The sequence below is a fragment of the Leptonotus elevatus genome, chromosome 11 (assembly GCF_054856555.1).
Source record: "Leptonotus elevatus isolate MCC_2025b chromosome 11, RoL_Lele_1.0, whole genome shotgun sequence".
NCBI classification, from domain to species: Eukaryota; Metazoa; Chordata; class Actinopteri; order Syngnathiformes; family Syngnathidae; genus Leptonotus; species Leptonotus elevatus.
This window is the reverse complement of record NC_141249.1, coordinates 5,375,588-5,397,413: the sequence shown is the minus strand read 5'-3', so window position 1 is coordinate 5,397,413 and position 21,826 is coordinate 5,375,588. Positions and strand designations below refer to the sequence as shown.

At 38.2% G+C, this 21,826-nt stretch overlaps 1 protein-coding gene across 2 annotated transcripts in view; it reads right to left on the bottom strand.

The window, feature by feature from the left end:
* The window catches only part of ror1 (receptor tyrosine kinase-like orphan receptor 1), a 129,381-nt gene that overhangs the window by 13,840 nt on the left and 93,715 nt on the right, over positions 1-21,826 (bottom strand). For both annotated transcript variants that reach the window (XM_086089074.1, XM_086089075.1), the window contains one exon: positions 1,944-2,071. In XM_086089074.1, coding sequence (XP_085945200.1) covers positions 1,944-2,071 — 128 coding nt within the window. The remainder of the gene's footprint in view (positions 1-1,943; positions 2,072-21,826) is intronic.

The window sequence follows — 21,826 nt, the reverse complement described above, 5'->3', positions numbered from 1 at the left end:
AGTTGACCTCTTTCTTTATTTGATTTATTTCATATTTGTAATCAGTCAAGAACATGAGTAATTCACGAAAACACAACTGCCACACTCATATTGTGCATATGCCTGAAGGATCAAAGTGCTCAACTGACAATAAAAACCTGCAGCTTTAAGCGTGTGAGAGCATGATTCATAGGCTGTGCGCTTATTACAAACACATGCTTCTTTGCGGTGGGCTTTATCACAAAAGCTTTGTTGTGGGGGAGAGGACATGCAATTAAAGGTGAATGCAGAAAATTGGATATTTTCCAAACCACGAGCGCAAATTCTTCAAATAAGTTTTTGTAAAAAAAAGACTCTAGACCTCTTGAAATGGAAGGCTGCTAACTAGAGTAATTTCTGGACTATAAGCGCTACTTTTTTCACTTGCATTCCACCCTGCGGCTAATACAAAGGTGCGGCTTATCTATCAGGTCACAAAGGGGCGCACTATCAGGGAAGCGCAAGCGTCAGGCAGAGAAAAACAAAACAAGTGAGCTTAAATACAGTAGGAGAGAGAGAACGAGAGCGAGACAATTTGCGTCCTCATTATGGAAAAGAAAGTAGCGGTAACTTTAAAACACCTGTGATTTACAGTTGGGTGCGGCTTATATGTCTAACAAACTCGAGCTAGCGCGCTTTATAGTCCAGAAATTACTGTAAGTGTTTTGGCCATCTTAAAAGCTACGACGTCAAGCTTCACACCTCTTCCAATTACATGGCATCGTAAATCTGCGCTGATGCAAATGTCCCAGATTACAGGCTGACATCATTAGTTGAATCAACATCATATACAGCAACGGCAAAACAATTGAGAGGATTAAATATGCAGTTTAATTCTATTTAAGCCCCTGGAATACAATCTCTTTGAGTAAAAAGAGATATTTATAAAGATTGGAAGTTGTGTATGTACATTAATGCAATACATTACATTTCCCATCAACCAGTGATAATCTCGTCGCTGAAAAATTTGTCATATTTTAGATTACATTCGCCACAAACACTTTTTTTCAATACAGAAATTAAAGGAAAACTATAATAGAAGCCATTCATTGAGACAATGATGATAACTTAATTGACTGAACAACACAGCGATGAAAATTCACAAAATCCAATCAGAAGAAAAAACTGTTCACTGCACTTTATTTATTGATCAAACATTGTGCAGCTGTAAAATGAATCTCAGGCAATTATGCACAATTTTTTTTATTTAGGTCAAAACTATTTTAAGACAGCATATTATTGTCAGTTCAACATGTTTCATTGAGTGTTAAACTAGTTATAATAATATAATAATATATTTTATTTATATAGTACCTTTCAAGCAACACAGCACAAGGTGCAAGTTACAAATAGGTGTGCTATAATTTTCTGTATAAAAGTTGAAATGTATGATGAAGGAAAACATCTTCAAGCAACACAGCACAAGGTGCAAGTTACAAATAGGTGTGCTATAATTTTCTGTATAAAAGTTTAAATGTATGATGAAGGAAAACATCGACTAAATTGTCAATTTAGTCGACTAAAACTGATCTTTATTTTTAATCAACTAAAATTGGATTAAAACTAAAGCTATAATTAAAACTCAATTAAGATTTCTTGTCAAAATTAACACTGATATCAATGAGAGATTATTGGACGTTTTATAGAGTATTTTGGACTTGAATAGTTTGCAATTTATTAAGAGAATGGCAAGAAAAAATTCCAGAAAATCTTCCATGAAGAGGCATATATAAGAATTGAGAATACAATACAGCGTTTAAAATTGTGAATAACATTATAATACCCAGAGCAAGATCAGCAGTCAAATATTGATCATTTTAGTGAAACGTCTAAATGTCCCTCACATTTGCAACTCGGTTCAGAAGTGACATTGCCTTACTTACAGTAAGAAAATTTACTCTCTTTAATATAATGTGTTTTCTCACCTGTTATCTGTGTCTCTATCTCACCCTGCATCTGCAACGAGTCGACAAAGATGCTGCGGTTACCAATGAAGCGGGCGCAAGCGATGCCTCGGTATGGCTGGCAGAATCCCTCCTCGTCAAAATCATCCCTGAAACATACAAATTGAGTTGATGTCATGTTCAGTTTTGCATCAATGACTCTGAAACTGAACTCTGTTGTGTTATGGAAAAATACGAGTCCCTCTGCCAGCATTTTCCATGACACATTTGAGCCACTAGATGTCCTCATGCGAATGAAAAACAAAAGCAGCTATGCAGTGAAAGTTTGTGTCTTGCTGCAGGTTTTACGTTCCATTCAAGTGAAAAGAGTCAGCTCTAAAGCACTCATCTCACTTCTGGGTGCAAACAACATGACGAATTAATGTTTGAGTATTTGGACTCATTACACTTTATGACGCTGAGATCTCCTTATGAGCCATAATCTGAAACATATGCACCAAGGAGAGATGTGGGAGGGATGTCTGTTGTACTAAATGTACAACGTAGACTTCATATTCACTTTACATTCAACATCCCCTCCTCCACATTTTTGTTTGAATCTAAATTAGAGCCAGAAAAGCAACACCGTGACGCTTTGAAGCTGAAATGGGTCCTCATAAATGGAGCTGTGCAAGGACACGGCACACGAAAAAAAAAAGAAAAAAAAAGCCACATGCGGAATATTCGCTTGGTGTGAGATCATTGTGTCATGTGCTCTAAGTCGTGCCATATGGGACCTTAAGACCAGGCAATATATGAGGATGGTGCGTGCTGATGTTGTGTATGGCCTTAAACTTAAACACACACACACACACACACACGCGCACACGCACGCACACACACCCCACAGAAACATATTGGAGCTATTGGCTGACTTAAGAACAACCCCGCAGACCCACGCCTATTTAAAAGTATTGCTGTTCGACAGTTCTGCAATAAATCTCCCTTCACAAAAATAAGAAGGGCAGATTTATTGCATGAAATAGAGAAAAAAAAATCTGACTCCAAACTTATGATTAGCCTATAAGTAAACCTCTGAAACACAAACAACAAAAAATAATATTATAATTAGCGGTGTCAGGCAATTACATTTTTTTTTTAAATCGGAATTAATCGCATGACTTAAGGGGTTAACTCACGATTAATCATGAATTTTATATCTGCTCTAAATGTACAGTAAAATATATACTAAAAATATTTTTTCATATTCTTGTTAACTTAAAAGTCAGATTTTTTTTTTAAACTAATACAAATATAGTTACATCTTTTAGTGATAGTAATTTCATAATTATTCATAAAATTGAGTTAAAATTAAAAAGATGTGCTATACTGTAAAAAACAAATGTGATATTGACTGGTGTTCAGGTAATTCTTCTGCCACTAGTTGGCATAATTGCCTTTGTAAGACGTTGGTGACAGCTCAGTGCGTTTTCCTTTTCATATGTTATACGGATACTTTATTGTGGGAATGCTTGAAAAAATCCTGCCTTCCTGTGAACGTATCGTCTGATTCTACATTACTTACAGTACTCGCACAATTTAACGTTAAATATCAACTTTATTTATATTCAAAGGGACTGACATTGAGTCCCACTTTCTACGCCCACTTCCATACATACAGCGCAGCTGGTAAAGTGCATTTTCCAGTAACCAGGAGGTCACGGGTTTGAATCCCACCTCCGACTGTACATTGCAAATATATCCATGGCAATTATGCTAAGTGATCACTTAGCTCAGTGGTTAGTGCACTTGCCTGTCACTACGAACGACCTGGGTTCAGACCTCGCTTGGACAACTCTTGAGTTGTCAAATTATTTCACATCCATTACTTTTGATGTCATTTTTAAGTTTTTACTCCTTTCTATATTCAAAATTCGAATTCAACGCAAGCTTTGAGTATATACTGACATATTCACTACAATTATATACATTATTACAGATTCTTCTATGGCAGCAATGGCTCAGTGGTTTGCGCAATTGCCTGCCACCCTACGAGACCTGGGTTCAAACCCCGCTTGGACAACACTTCAGCTAGTGCAGCGGAGCTTTGACCGGTAAACAGGAGGCGATGGTTTGAATCCCACCTTTGACAGATTGCAGTTGAGATGTTTTTTAATTCATTTATCTTTTAACTACAATTAATACTTTGTAATTTCCACATAATTTATCTTTCAATTGAAGGAGTGGTTATTAATTGCACGTTAATTTTTTTTTGTGGCGTTAAAGGAACTTTAAATTACGTCAAAATGAACGCACTAATTTTGACACCCCTAATTATAATTTATTGTGGGGCGATTAAATTAATCAAAGCAGTGTCCACTGTATACTTAATTTAAATTGCTACCTGCATTAACGCTTCTTTATTTGACATTTACTTCTATGTATATTGGTGAGAGTTAGGGAACATTTTAAGCCGCTTCCCCCCCAAACAGTAAAAAAGAGCAAATGCACACACTGACATATGCACACACACAACCACCCTAAATTATGAGGGCATCATGGAGTGAGCATGGGGGTCATGAGGTTCCCTCTCCCTGAGGAGTGTTAAGTGACTGAGGGGTCAAGGTCAGCTCTCTCCATGTGTCCTCCCCATCCAAACACATTTAAATAGACGTTTCAAACACACAGAACCAAAATGCATTCAACTATGACCACAACAACATCATGACATTATTTTACATTTGGCTTAATGTGATTTCATCCCTCACATGGTGCGTTAGCCAGTAGGTGGATTAGAACTTTATCATCAAGCTACGCACATCTTCAGATATTTTCCTTTGGCAACAGTTTCATCTGTGTAGGTGTAAATCATCACTGACAGGGTATAGTAGGAAGGGGAATCATGCAGAAAAGTATTTGAGTGTTTGATTGGTACTACTGTTCCAGTTGAAGTGGAATATGGAAAAAGACACAATATTTAGTGAGGTATGTCCAGGCAGCCAAGAGGTCAGTTTTATTGTGCGTCATTGAAGATAATAGACATACATCCGCTGTAACATTCTTTTTTGCCACAGACACGCAAATAATATGTTGAAGCATACCGTTCACCGCAGTGCAGCCGGAATCGTACCAGGAAAATGTTACGGTAGCCAAGCCAAACGGCTTCAAACGAATCAGCTATGTACAAAAAGTTGATCCATCTCTGGTTCCTTCAACTATCTATTTTCTATGGTGCTTGGGCCCATTACAGAACATCTGAATGATTCCCAAGACTTTTGGAAGAATATCCTGCGGGCTGACGAGACAAAAGTTGAACTTTTTCGAAGATGTGTCTCATTACATCTGACGTAAATATAACAGAGCATTTCAGAAAGGGATCATCATAGTGTAGCAACATTCAAACATCATGGTGGTAATGTGGTGTTCTGGGGCTGCTTTGGTACTTCAGGACCTGGACGACTTGCTGTGGCTGCTTAGTTAACCAGCCAAAAGTTCAACTTTTTGTCTTGTCAGTCCACAGGATACTAAAGTCTTGGGAATCATTCAGATGTTTTTTTTTTTAAATTGTAAAAGAAATACGAGCCTTTACATCAGCACTGTTTTCACCTTGGAACTCTGCCATGGAGGCAATTTTTCCCTCCTCAATCATGAACACTGACCTGAACTGAGGGTAGCAGTTCTTTAGATGTGTTCCTAGGTTCCATGGTGACCTAAATGAGGTGCTACTGTGCTCTTGAGGTAATTTCTGCAGACCAATCAATCATTGGAAGGGTCCTATTTTGTCACTGCTAGTTGTCAATTACTTTACTCATCTGTTCTTGAATTTTTTTGGATTGTGACATTTTGCTGCATCTTTTTGAGATGTTTTGTCTGACTGTTCTATTAAAGTGATTGCTTGATTCAACAAGTCTGGAGGAAATCTAGCTTGAATGTGATCGGTAAAAATGAACTCAGCTTTCCAAAAGATGTGATTTTAAACAAGCACTTTTTCCACACAATATTTTTTCTCTTAATAATGAAATCACCAAATAAAACTTAAATTCCAGCGAGTCGCATCAAGTGTAGTGCAAATAAATGTGCCACTTGCCAAGATTTAAAATCTTAAATTTAGAAACTTAGCTTGTTTTAACAGTTATTTACTTATTTTAAAATGTTGGCTTTCTATTATTATCTTAAATTGAGCATAAACATGTCTAGGTTGTCTCAATTAGTCTGGATGTCTTAAAATAAAGCAAATTACCCTTAAAATAAGTTACACTGGTTCTCTCAGCAAAGGTCTCATAAAAAACAATCATATTTCAAGATTTAATACCAAACACAAGTGGCTTGATTTAAGAATCACACACTAGGCATCTTTTGCATTTATTAAACAGATCTCAGGTCTCTGACTCAAATGCATGTAGCACATTTCACATGATTGACACAGCCATGCAACAACAAAATGTGGATGGCTCTGCAGAAGTTCAGAACTGCACTATTCACTAAAATACAGTTTACCCTACTTCGGAAAAAGGTCGTCAATTGTTAGCCGTGTGGTATAGTTTCACTTTCAACTTCTTCTGGAGGTGTTGTGATTGTATGCCATTGCATGCTCCTGGTGTGTTTGTTTTATGTACACTAGATCATACTATAGCTTTTTGACAGTGATAATAGTTTTATGTTAATTTTATTTTCAGGTCTAATCAATACTGTAGTTTTTGCTCAAACAATCAGAGTTCATATTAACGTGTATTTATGTATTTATGTGCAAACTGCGCAACAACCTGGCAGTGAGAAGATCTTTGAAAGTGAACAGCAGTCTCCACTTTCTGTAGCGATTCAAGAGTAAGTATTTTTATTTCACTTTTGTTTTACATTTGATGTTTTATAGCTTCATATATATATTTGGTCTTGTCTATTTGACACAGAAATTGCTGTTTCTGGTTATCTATAAATTTCCTTAGTAGTTATTCATTTTAATGCTATAATATTTAGTTAGGTATACTCATTTGCTGTCGAGACAAAATCTTTTTTCATGACACCAGAGTTTCACTTCAACTTAATAAAAAAATAGCAACATTTAATTAACACTTCTCAATCAAAAAACTATGAATAGTTTCATATGAGAGAGATAATTATTTGCATTTAACTGAAAACTAATTCAGAGGTAAAACTTTTGGTGGGTTATTGTATTGAAGCTATTTTATGGAAGCAACTGATTTTTTTTGTGTGTGAAGTATCACTGGCACCGAATGTTACATTGTTTTGGGATAATATTCAACTTGCACTGCTGTAAAACATGCAGAGCTTGAATTCTGTAGTATGTATATATATGTACAGTTAGAATTTCATCTAGTTAATTTTAATGATCTACCTTTTAAGATCTAGTACTTCATTAACTTATTTTACTAGATCGCAGTTTCATTTCATTTCATTGCGCCACCAGGTGGCGCGCGCGCCATGTTTCTAGCTAGACAGACACACGGCGTCAAAAAAGAAGAAGAATCTCAGCAGCGCTGTCACTTTGAGTTCGTGGCTGTGAGCGGGAATCTAACCGTGTCTGCGGTCTGGTTTCAGGTCGGTAAAAGGTGCATTAAAATAAAACTAACAGAATGTGTATCACTCTGTCAATTGTCAGTTGGGTTGCTAAGCATATGTGGTCGTTAGAGATGGTTTGAGTGAAGAAATTGTGACAAATTATCCTAAATGTTGAAGCTAAGTTTCTAATGCTAGAGGTCTATTAGCAATGAGAGCACGGTCCTGTATGTGCTGTGTTGCTAATATGCTATTAAGCTAACCAACTGACACTCAAACGAAACATGAGAGTTTAAGTACATAATTATTTTTAGCTTATTTCTGTCATTTTTAACATGCTATCATAACAGTTGAAGATAGAAAATTTAAAATAACAATAGTAGAATATGTTACATGTTGTTTGATTTCGTTTTCAAAGTAAATTAAGTGGAATTGTATTGACCATTTGCACCGACGTCACGTGATCACGTGACTGCCCTATGATGGAAGGAAATGATTGTTGAATGGAAGGGGACGTGACCCGGAGCGACTTAGTGACTGTTATTTTACAATTTAAAAGTTATTATTGCCCATAGAGCCATGGAATCTACTACTTTAACCGAAGGTCGCCTGTCAGTTGAAGTTGCACATTTAGTCGGGACTCATAGAGTGCGATATTTACTTAAATTGGAGATCGCTAGCTTGAAAACAGCCCCTTACCTTCTATTGCCTGCTGTTTTTACCAAGTTAATCAAATCGCCGACTTAGCCGGAATTCACAGCGCACGACCTATATCATTGTGTAGTCAATGCCGTCTCTTCTCCTTAGACCGGGGCTGATTCAAAAGCTTGTCGCTGGCTGAGTCTCTGGAACGATATGCTACGCTCACACCGGGGGACAATATATCTCGTAATGCGAAGGTAAAACATGTTTATCATGCTAACTGACTTATTTTTAAATAGTCCGTTCAATATTGAAACGTTGTGATGATGTTATGTTACTATGTTTACTAGCATGGAATAAATGACTATCGTAGTGGCAAGCTATGCAGTAATTTCATGAATATGACTCCGACTCGAGTGAAAAACTCCAAGCACAAAGACGAAATCCCCCATTATTAAACAGTCAAATGCACTTAATAGTTTTGAAGAAGGTACATTTTAAAACTAGGCAGTGTGTTCATGCAGTTGGAGTGGACGCTAACTATCTGGCTCGTTAATGTGATTTGAAACACACAATCCGACACATCTGTTACAATCTTGTGTACGTTTACTTGTAAAATGTATGAACATTTATCTACTAATTACAACATTTATCTACTAACCCCGCAAAAAATTATTGCTGCAAATCCGTAAATACTTTGTGGGCTGCCAGTCCTTTCTGTTGATTGCTGCTATCGACGTTTTTTTGTCTTCATTAGTAGGTATGTGATAAAAAGCAACATTTGGTTTACTCCTTTGTCTGTCTGTACAACCGACCGCACAGCAAGATATGGCCATTTTATAAGATAATCGATTAGATAAAGGACTTTACGCTGTACGAGATTCAATGGTTACAATACAGGCAAGTGGCTCTTTTGCCATCCAGCGTCCCGGAGGGGGCGTTCCCATGAGGGCTGTGACGTCACGTGCAAAAGGTCAATAGAAATGTATTAATAAGGTTTATCTGTAACTTGTTGTTTTTCTCAATGTAACTCCTTTCATCAGGAAACCAAGCAGAGAACAAAGCAAACTTTGTACATAGAGATTTCAAAGTCTCTAGTGTCTACAATGTATATTTAATATAGAATTAGAAATTATATTATTATATTATCTTATTGGGTGGGTGGGGGTGGGGGTGCGTTGTAAATGGAAATATAGACTTCCTTAATTGGAACTAGTTGAAATGCAATCCGTAATTTTTTTATTTTTCAAATTACTATGGCTACTTTTTGGCCAGTGACTGTAATGACTGCATCCCAGAAACATCACATTCAGGATTCGACTGTCACCTTCACATCGTCACATTTTAAACTTTGTTGACTGCAATTTTGAAACAACTACAGTTAAATCACAGTACAGTACTTAACAAATGCTAAAAAAATGTTAAATAAGTTTACATTTTATATTGGTTCTTTTTTGTGGTTAGGCATTTATCCCATTCCTTTTTAGCTCCTAAAAAATAAATAAATATAATAAAACGTTATTGAGCCCACACCATATGTAGCTTGAATAAAGTTTAATAGACAAAATAACAAAACTTTGCTTACGGTCCCATTTATTTATTTACCTGACTAAGTGAGTCGAAATGCTGTGATATGTTTTTAACAGTTAATTTATTTGGGTTTTGTTTAAAAAAAAAAGTGTAATACTAAAAACTGCTGTACTTCTCTCCATTTTAGCCGACAAGGATAGTCTGCTTAATCAAGCTATACATTACTAAACCCTGCAAGAAATGTGTAAGAAGCCAAAGCTGAACCAAGATAGTGTCCCAGATATTTTGAAATTGATTTAAAAAATAAAATAAAACATGTTTTGGTGTTAGGTGTAGGATTTTGGATCCACAAAATAAGTTCATAAATCAAGTTATACAGAGATTGGAGGATTTCTGCTTGACGTCTCAGTTCTGCGGCATATCAAATAATGCAATGTAGCCACCAACGACAATGGATCAAAGTAAGTATTGTAAATTTAAAAATACATTCTCATCCTCCGAAATGGAGGTCTGAAGGTCTGTTTTATCTGTTCTAGCTGAAGCCCACGTTGCGCTGATGAAGGCCCTTGCAAAAAGTTAAAGCTGCACTGTGGAACTTGTCACTTATTTACTCGCGACTGTCATCTCTCAACAAAAGCGCAATTACAGCCTCTGTGTCAAGTTAGTGTAGAGGCCTCGATACACCAATCTGATGTCGGCCAAATGTGAGCGACACCTCTTCCTGTGGCGTCAGCCTGGCTGTCGGCACATCGCGTTGGAAAAATTATGGAAGTACAACCCGCAACAAACAGGCACCAAGGCTAATTATTAAGTACCTTCTGCACATGTGTAAGAACTAATTCCCCTCCATACCATCAGCGGCAGTAGTCACTATTTTCCTCGTTGTTTGAAAAAGGCTGGAAAGCTCTTTGGAGGTGAGATATAAAATGTAAACAAAAGATTCTCAGGCTCTTTACAGTGCAGTCCTTTATCCAGTTGCATGATATATCATATCGTGCTGAATTCATCTTCTCTTCTTCATGCCCAAGTACAAAGTGTGGTAATGTGCAAAACGAGCGATATAGTAACACTGACTTGCATATGAAAGGCCGTGTATTGGAAAGGTTTTTACACTGATTATCTGCATTCGTCACGTCCCCATGTGCTGATTTGCTAGCTAACAGCCAATCAGCGTGACTGGTGGGCTGACACCGATTTAATATGTTGAATCTGGCCAAAACACCCTCCAAACACTAACCAATGTTTTATATACGTTAATGAGACGGCGCACACGGACGGTTACGCCTAGACGCTTTCCGACTCATGACGTCGGATTGGTGTATCCAGGCCTTTTGGCGCCACTCCACCCCTCCCCTCCCGAATAAACTGTAGGTAAGTCAGAATGGTATTCATTTATTGGAAAGCAGTTTTGGATTTTTCATATGACATTAGTGCAGTGCAGTGGTTATATTGTTGGTCAAGGTTGTAAAAGGGCCTTCATTGGCCTTTTGATTAAGGACACCCTTATAAAACCATACAGGCTTCTTTTCATTCATTCATGTTTCAGTATATCACGTATATTTACTTTTGTTTCCTCTGTACAAATTCAAGTTGAGGTGTTGAAATAGCTTGAACAAAAGCTTATTGCTTAGAATTAGTGTTTAAAGCTTAAAAAAAAAATCCTTGACTTCTTGCTTAGAATAAATCTTTTTCGCTTATTCTAAGCAACAAATAAGGGTAATTAACCTTTTAAAATAAGTGTTAAAGTTATATCTTATTTTAAGATGAATATAGATCTACACATGTCTTATTTCAAGAAATCTAAGTTAGCAAAATAATCTTGCTGCATGGGCAGATAATTTCACTAGTTTCAAGTAATTTCCCATTGAAATAAGTGTTTATACCTAATATTTAGACCCTGCGTGTATAAGCTGTTATACAGTGTGTGGTTCATATAGCTATTGAAAGCTTTTCATTCCATACAGCAGAGTGCCAAGGGCATGGGGAAATCTTCAGTTCGTGCAGGAGCTATGATCCAGATCCATACAAAAAGAAAGACTCGACTCCCCGCAAAACCCAAATACCAAATTGAGGACACTGATTCATTGTTGAATAACATTTTTTCCAACCTCATTATTTATTGAGGCAAGCCCTCTGTTAGCAGCCGTGTTTTCCTTGCAGCACCGAGCTGACTCACATCCATATGGACACCTGGGTGGCGCCAGTGAAAGTGCAGACACAATGCCTGATTTATGAAATACGCCACGCAGGTTGACGACACGTTTATTAGGCTTTCTAAAACTGAGAATAAAAAAAAAAAAGCTATAAAAACAAGCCATCAAAAAGTATACCTCATTATGTATAAAACTTCCTGGATTGGTGAGGTATGACGAATAATTGTTTTTAGGTTAAAATGTTTTACAGATTTACACAGAGTTCTCTTCTTGTACGATCATACTTCTTTAATCAAAGGCAACTAATGAGCAATTAGGCTTTGAGTTATGCTTTGCGGGTTAGGGGGACATGAAATTCAACACTCTGTTGGGGGTGGTGGTGGGAAGGTGTCATAAAAAAGATGGGATTTAAGGCAAAGGGGCGGATCCCTGATGACATTTAAGATTTCAGGGTTTGGTTGTGGTGGGTGCTGAGTGATAAGGAGATGAGCTGCCAACAGTGTGAGGTCACAGTTGTAACATTCTGATTGGGGGGCGCACCTCAGCTTGTCATCTTCAAAGACATTTCCTTCAGAACCAGACGGCACCGTCGACCCAGACATTTCATCTGTCGCTGCTTAAAAGCTCATCTATGATACATGCAGGATGTGACTTTTGAAAGGATCAAACTTGTCTTCAATTATTTGATGAATGTGTACTTGCAATATATTTGGGGATTACCAGCATAAACCTGCACATGAAGTTCACTGACATTTCACGTGCAAGACCCTTAATACTGCCCCAAATGCATCGACGGTGCAACTCCATTACTCAGACGAAATGCGGAATACATACGTGGTTGAAGCATGTAATGAGCTCTCACTGACAGGCAGCCAAAATGGTCACGAGAGACTGAGGTTGACTGAGGTCTGTGGCTGCCAGTGGCCCATGACCGCAGTGGGAATGAACAGCGAGCGAGGGCAACTGAGGCACCGTGTTGAACACAATAGAGAAAGAAAGGGTCCTCGTGTTACTGCTGCTTACTGAATGCAATAAAAGAGGCTTCTGTCAGCGAACAACCAAGAGATTTTGAGTCCATTGGCAGACGCAAGAAACAAGATGCAACTGAAGTGAGGAGAGGGACGGCTAGTACTTCAGCTATTTAGAGACTAGTCAACAGGCTATTCTATCAATTGATATTAAAGATTTGACTTGATAATGGCGCTAGATGAAAAGCTGCATTTCATGAAAATCCGTAAAATCTATCACCGCAAAACTCATTTCATACTTGTGTTGATGTAAGTGCATGCTCTCAGACCAGATGCATTAAACTGCGCTTCAGCTCTGATTACCTCTAACCACTCATGCTCCCTGCTGGCTAGCATTAACACTAACACTTCCAAATACTGTACAACACTGCATTACTGCAACTTTCTTGGCTTTGTGGATTATTTCAAGTCATTCTTTATTTATAACTGATGGAGGGAATGATGGCAATGATTATACAAAGTGTTAATTTCCTATTGTAACCTTCACTTTACAAGAGACAACTATGCAGCTAAACCTGGGAAACGTATCTACATCATCTAGATCTGAGGCTTGTGTAGATCTGACGCAAGACCTGACATTTGAACAAAATCTAAAAGGTTCATCTAGCTTCTAGGTTCAGTAATGAGACTGGCAGCGGTTGACTCTGTAAAAGAGTAAATAAGACCTCCAAAACCTACAAACACACAAAACCACTAACTTGTCTTTCACCAAAGTTTGGTTCACTGGTTTATCATAAATAACTCAAATATACGACAGCATTATAGATTAAAAAAAAAACTGTTCAATATTTGTGTTAGTGTGAAAGATTGTGAAGTGAAACAGAATGATAGCAAAATTATGAAGCAAGCTAAAGCTTGCGCTATGGCCAGAATCAAATTCTCCAATAAATAGTTTTCTTCTTTTTCTACATAAGTCTTCTTCTTCTACGTAATTCATCTTCTATATAAGTCTTGTTCTTCTTCAATATAAATCTTCTTCTTCAACAAAAGTCTTCTCCTTCTTGTTCACTACGCTGAAAATAAAGTCAGTGTTGATACTACAACAGATATCTGGTTGGAGGGAAAATTGACAAATCACAGGTGAGAATATTGTTAAGATCAACATTAATATTGTGTTAATATAATTAACAAAAAGAGCGAGTCAAGAACATATTTAACACTTTTTTCCTTCTCATTAAAAATCGGTAAAGAAGTAAAAAATCTGTATGTATGTATGTATGTAGCCTATGTCAGTGGCCAATGGCTCATGACGGCCGAGCTGACAGTTGTATTGTGTAACTAGACACACTATTGTCCACTGAACAGTTGGCAGTGCTTCATACATTCAGTCTGAGAACAGGAATGATTGGAAATGAGAAGAACACAAAATGACAGCAGGAGGATTCAAAACAATGTTTTTTGTTTCTGGATGTTTACTGTTTATGTTAATAAGCAGCACTATACATGTCTGAATGTTGTATTCACTGACTGGTATTATGTGAATCTATTTATGTTGGTGAGGCAACTACAGTCATGTGGTTTACACATCCTTCAGTGGAAAACCAACCTAGATTATGGTTAGAAACTGTATGGTGGTAAACCAAACTAAACTGTACAGCTGGTTGGAAACATGTTTTTTGTTTCATGGTGGCACAGGAAGCTGAGGCAAGTCTGTCACGTTTATCATCCGGGGACCAAAAATGCTGCCACAAAACTATGACAGAAATCCCAGTTTAGTTATTTTAGTTTGTGCGACACTGATGCATGAATCTGTCTTGGCCTCGCCCGATAGCTGTGGTGTCTATGTCAGTAAGTACAGTACATACGCTTCCTGTTTGTGTCACACAATTGACAATTTGCGTTTCCATTATTATTAATTTTTTTTTAAACACATACACCCTATGTGTGAAGAATTTGTGGAAAAGGATGTAAGCACTAGTTTGTGTGGCAGATTCACTCTTATCAACTATGTGATATTTGTTTTTCCCCCCGTTTTTTTTTTAAATTTATTTGTTGTAAATAAAGTTTGCTCAGTTTGGAAGACGTCACTATGGCTGTAGACTTCCAATAACAAGACACACTATAAATGTTGATCCAGCATGCAGGGAAGGGCTTGACATTGACGTCTTGTCACTACTCAAACATGCTTGATGTGGTGATATCATTTCCCCCAGAAGGGCTGCTTTGTACCAGAGATCCTGGTAGGGTAGGAAGCGTGTCAATCATCTTATTAGTTAGCAACATGAGTGTATGTTAGTGTTTAGACAGATGTACACACATGTACATACATGTCTCCAATTTCCTCAACCTATGATGTTTCGTGGTATGAACTTCTTTGCACCCCTTCCAGTGTGCAAGCCAATCCCAGTAGTAAAGTAAGGAATTGATCTGTTTCTCAGTTGATTATATTATATCTAAGTGTTTTATACGAATATTTTCTGTAATTATGAACAAACTACTCTAGACTGTTAGCATAGGTTAGTAAGTATGCAACAACAAAAAAAGTGTTACATCTGTGTCGTCGAAACAGAGCTCTGTTCTGTTAGCACCCTCCAATGTGGGCCAGCTAGCTTTGAGCCATCAAAATATCTTGACCCCCAGATTTGTGTTTCGCCAAAGTGGCATATTGCAATTTGTTTGACATGTAACTCGTACAAGTAAGGCACTTTGGCTCAGCTGTGATTAGAATATTATGCACTCAGGTTTTGAGCGACATTGATAAGCGGTTTGAGGTTTCTAATAATGACTAACTGGTTACTATGACAAGTGAAATTTATACAATTCTTGGAAAACTCAGAATGGCGGCTAAAAAGGAACATTGGTGGTAGGTAAATATAAAAATGTTTTAACAGTGCGAAATACAATCAGCTAAGCTTTATTAGTGTTGGGAAACTCCAACAAAGTTCATTTAGTACGGTGGTCTATTCCGTCGAAATGTCGGGATTTTCAGGAAATCCAAAATGGCGGCACAGTCAAAATTGGCGGGAAAATTCAAATACTGTTTTTTAATATGAATAACATTCACTACACATCCCTCTAGTGCAAAAAAAAAACAAAAGAAACAAAACACCAAATCGACAAATAATAGCATTTGATTGAAATTTCAAAATGGTTGGTAAAATTCTGAAAATAATTTTGTTTTTCCATCTAAGATTGAAATGATAAATGGATTTGTTAGAAATTCCAAACTTTTTGACTAAACCTCACATGCTAGTGAACATGTATATGCCCATGTGATATTGGTAGCGTTGCTATTGCACAACTATCGAAAAGGCACTTTAATGTGACATAACTAGGAAAAACTCACTGAGTACCGTATGTATTGCAAATTCCAAAGAGTGAAGATAGTAAGTAGTACGATTGTTCTACTTATACATTTAATAAAGCAGTGATCATTTTAAAAGATAAAGCAATACAATTACCAGTTTATTGCTAATGCAAGTAAACAGGCATGCTTTCACCGTAAACTCATCTAGTAATATGTTTAGCATTTCTTCCTGGAATTGTGTCAACTTTCCACTGTAGCTCACTCCTTGATGTAAATCATACAGAAACGTTTTTCGGCATGATTTATGACAGAATTACTGCTCCCATCACAGAGCTCAATCTGCACGTACAAAAACAGACGCCGTGTACAAAGACAGGAGTACACATGTTTTGGCTTACTGGTCACTGACGGTGCTTATAGAACAAGTACACGCACGTCTGAACACAAGCAACCTGAAATACTGTATTTCAAGATGTGAGTGATGAACAGTTGCTAAAGCATTTATGATGGGCAAGAGAAACAGTCACAATATGGAACACGTAATAAAAAAAATCTGACACACTCTGCTGTAAAGGCCTGCACAGAAGACAAACAGTTGATTAAAGGATAATTTAAGGAATAAATTTAGCATTTTGTCGTACAACCTTTGACTCATTCACTCCCAGCCATTTTCACTGAAGCAACCCGCTTCGTTTTACTGGATTTTGACAGATTTTGCAAGGCCCACAGAATATTGTGTTCTATTGCTATAAAAAGAGAGAACCTAACAAAAGAAATATTCGAGTCTCTTCTTTCATCAGGAAAAAAAGTATATTTGTATCCGTTTCCATTTTGCAGCATTTAGCATTATAATATAGCTACGTTTCATCATTATCAGGGGTTTTCCTGGCTCAAATTGAGGCAGAGGTGGTACCATCCTGACAATGATGGGTGACTACCGATACCAGGTTTCGGTGCCGATACCAGTCTTAATTAAAGTATCGGTACTCGCGGTGGTGACCAATACTTGCTGATGGGGGTTTACCCATTTCTAGCACATATATCAGGGCTGCAGACTAACATTTTTTTGCGAGGAGCGTGGTAACCCCTAACTTAAAATTTTAGGAGCATATGAAGAAAATTTAGGGGTGCACACGTTAATTGACTTGCAAAGTAAATACCGGTACTCACATTTCACAGCATTTTCATTATATTATATTATCAAAAAATTTCACACTGTGCACATGTTTTTGGGTATCAACAAAAGAATGTGCAGTGGTGGCCCATAAGTTTTGTGAAGATTTCATATAAAGCATTTTTATACTGTACAACTGCCTCATGGCTATGATTCATACTAAAACCATTAAAATTAGCTCATTTATTTGAACACATTAATATTAATGCTTTAAAGGATAACAAAAGTATTACAATATATACACTGTACTGACATTTATGCAATGCACTAGCTCAATTTAGAATGTTTTGTTTACTTATTGCCGTCCCCAAACAATGCCACTGATCGTGTGAAGACATAGTTTGCCAGATTAAAAATATCACTCACCACTTGAACGTGACTTGGGATGCTGCTGCTGCAGTGAAACACTATTATGTTTATTGTATATACTGTGATTTTATCTTTGTCAATGGCTGGAGCCACCGGTCCTCTGCTTCGCAACCAGAAAGTAGGCGTGTGTAATGGTTGCTCCGTGATCTGTTTCTTCTTCGGTACAATAAAGTTGAAAAAAAAAGTTTCTTCTTCGGTTATTACTTCAGGTATTTCCTGTGCACTGCTATTGATATAGCGCCTCCATAATGGCGCAACGCTGCAACTACAGTTAAAATACGTTGCTCAGTCAACACAGCTGGAGCGCTGCGGCTGTGTTGAGTGATATCAGTCCCTCAGACTGTAGGCGGCGAGCAAATTAGGTGGTGGCGGCCGCCTCCGCATTTTCTACATAGGAAAAACCCTGATTATTCACAAACCTCTTTAAAACACTGGGGAAAAGTGCTTTTTGCAATATGGCCCTGGCTGATCTCTTATACTCTGCTGCCACCTGCCGGGTGTTTTTTGTAATAACTACCATTGCTTTAAATGATCTCTGCAGGTCAGAGGCTGCATCAAAGCCTTCTGTATGCTCTAACATAAAACAAACGTATAAATAGGTTTTTGGGACCATGGCACTATTTAAAATAGAACATTTTTATACGTTTTTGGGAGCAAATTAGTTAATATTGTCTTGTTAAACGACTACAATTTGAAAGGTGCCACTATAGATAGATGCTAAATTGATAAAAAGAGATTCAAAACGAGGGTAATGCGTTAGATCAAGCGGCATTGATCAAGTAAAGCTGTACAAATGAATAAATAACCTTTGCTTCAGACATGTGGGTTCTGAGCCCTACAAACAAAAGCCTCTATTTATACTTGGAAATGCTCAAGGTAGACTTTGTCGCCTGCCCTCATACACTCCACCAGCACCAAGGGCAAAGAAAGAACACTTTCTATGCATATATGTTTTTTTTCCAGCATGTGTGGGTGTGTATGCGCGTGTGTGAGTATGTGTGTGTTAAGGGGGCAGAGTTCAGGGGAACACCGCATACCCCATTTCAAGCTTGTGACCCGTTGGGAGAAACCATGATTCAAACAAACCACACACACATACATGAACACACATTGTTGAAAGCAGACTTTAGCAGACGTGACCTTGAACAGACCTACAACAGGATCGCCATCAGACAGAAACCTGGAATTCTGGGAAACAGGAAACAGGAAGTGGGGTCTGTCCGAGCTAAGAGTACAACGCCACTGCACTAAGAGACGTCTATAACCTATTGCCGAGTTTGACTTCTGATTATGATATAAGCAGGTCGAACATCCATCAGGACCACATACACACCAGCCTCTAGTGTGTGATGCTTCAAGAAATGAAGTAGGAGGCATCCGGGCTTGTGGTAGTAGGGGGTTCTGGTAAGATCTCTAGTTTCAAATAGTACTGGCGCCCAGGGACCAGACCATGTCAAAGGGTCTATCCCCTATGAGCCATATTAGGGCTCTGATCCCCAATCAATCAGCACTGGGCTAAAAAGAATCTACAACAAGACGGCAATTAAGCCCCGTCGAGGGCTTAACCAAACACATGTGAGAGATAGGGTTTGTAAGAGTAACTGTGTGTGCACTTATTTGACGGTGCTTAATGTAGGGCTGCAAGTGTGTCAGACGTGTGTGACTGAGTGTGTGGGTATGAGACCTGGTCTGTGTGTCACACAGACGGTAGAGGTGTGAAAGACCTAACTGGTTGGAAGTATGTGTCAAGAACTGCATCCACTCACATTTTGTAATTTAAAGCAATCCAAACATAAACAAAGGAACCCCCTTTCCTTAAACTATTATTTACATACACTGAATCAAAACTAAATTTCCCACAAGAATTAATGGTGAAAAAGAAGCAACTTCGAGAGTGAAACTCTTGCCATCATAAAACCTTTATCAACTGTGAAGGTAAAATTTAAACATTCTTAAGTGTCTTTAAAAATTAGTTACCTGTTGATAGTAAAACTTAAAAACATTGCCAAACTCTGCTAAGTCAAAAAATTGGTCGACACAAATTTCGGCCTCTAATCATTTTAAATTTGTGAACTGGATTTGGGGTTGCTTTAAACCCCAAAATATATTTTTTTAAATTATATTTAATTATTGACTGCCAGCCAGCATGAGCGTTACAAGCTAAAAAGTCTTGTCACAGTAGGTCTCATCTTTCACTAAATCGTGATGAATGGTAATGTTAAACTGTCTCGGTGCAAGTTGAAGCATAGCTTACTTAGCTTAGCTTGTTCCCTGCACACATCGCTAAGATATGATTGAGTGTGAGTGTAAAGTGAAACCGATGACAGTGGGAAATGTGTACGAAAGCCAAATGAAGAGCGGGTGAGCGTGACAGATGCGATTGGATCACTTTTTGATATCTTCCTCATGTTCATGCCAGCGGGCCATTGGTGTAAATCTTTAGTGCCATCGAGTGGTGAACTAATAATTAATAATAAAAAATAAATAAAAAAAACACTATTGATTTGAAGAACATGTAAAAAAAATTCACATCAACGTACATTTTTTTAATATAATTGTAGGTCTAGTAATCACTAATTATGGTACATGCCTGGAGCCTCGCCTTACAAGAGGATAACATATTTCACTGCCATCTTCCTGCTACGAATGCCCAAAGGACAACTTTGCAAACTTAGTTAGCCCTGGTGGTACTTGCATCAAGTGTTGAACCTAATGGGTCAACAGCCGCTTACCTTCCACAGCTGGGGTGGTCATTGCCAAGTCCCATGATTCGGGCTCTCGTCGCTTATCCCCTTCTGCTTTGTCTTGCAAGCTTTTACTAGCTTTTTTTTTTTTTTTTTACTAGCTTCTGCCGCGAGCCACTCTTGTTAGCTACTCCAGCCTATGGCTCCGACTATCTCCTGCTAGCCAATCTTGTTAGCTTCTCCGGCTAAATCTGGCTTGCGCCGTCACTCGCTGGGATTCACACCGGCTAACAAGTCGCCGTCATTCACCGAGATGCTCGTTTGCTCACGTAAAATAAGAATTGGTGGTAGGCTTGTGAAGTGTGGTCTCTCTCGGCAGCATTTTATGATATAGCGTGGTCAATTATTGCACAGTGTCACTTTAACAGTGAGGGGCGCTTGAGCAGGCAAATAAGCGTGACCCGTCAGACCCTGGTTTATATGAAAATGAATATGAAAATGTTTACTTTCAAGTGAACATAGGGAGTCCTCGAGCTAACACACGCGACCTATGTCGTTTCGACTTCACAGCGCCTGTGCCTCGTCCATAGCATCTTCTTTTTCGTTAATTTTCCACAGTAATCACGCAATTTTAAAGTTATTTAAAGTTGTGTTGTTGTTACCTCCAGGCAGCAACGGACGTCCATCAGCCGGTCGGCTCGCCATCAGGCACATCATATTTCCGTGTTTAAGCTTGAATTAGCACCGCTCTGCCGTCCGTCAGCAATGAATGTCCATGCGGAAACACGAAATATTGGTTCCGGCGTCTTGCAGGTAGCGCAAATATGTTTTTTAAAATGACTGTGCAAAGTATTTTGAAGTAAATATCAACTTTAACAGGGAAATCCGACTTAGTCGAAATTCAGGTTACATCGCCAGCGTAGGAACGGAGCTTGAGGACGCCCTGTATAGTAATAAATCGACTTCAGCAAACTCGTATTATTTGAGAGGCATGCTCATCACTATCTGACACTTCCACAGTTAATCAATTGAATAATTGATAAGATAATCAATTCAAAAAGCATTTATTAGTGACAGCCTTAGTCCCTGCCCAAAAAACAAGCCTAGTAGTACTACTACGAGTAAGTAGGTCACAATCTCAGTGAGATCCAGATGAGAGACATGTCTTTTAATAGGATTCCACAGTGAATTAAAAGGAGCCGACCCCCTGGATGAGTCTGATGTGTGTGTGATAGTGGATCAGCATGTGGCTGAGGAGCAATGTGTCACAAAAAAGAAAAGTGAGTGGGCCTGTCAACCACTAGGTTTAAATGGCCGCAGCGCCAGCGCTGTGCAGCAGATCGTCATCAATCCTGGCCGGTATCTGAGAACCACAGCAGTGTTGACACTGGCACCGAGGTGAGGAGAAGTGAAACCGAAATCCAGACTTTCTCAATTCAGCATATGGGCAAGTTCACAGCGGTAAGAGCCTATTATGACAACCAGTAGAGAGCAGCTATGTGTGGGCCTGGCTTTAAAAGTCCATCTTTCCACTTTCTGTGTCCGAACCAAAAACAACCTCATTGTAACAACTTGAAAATAATT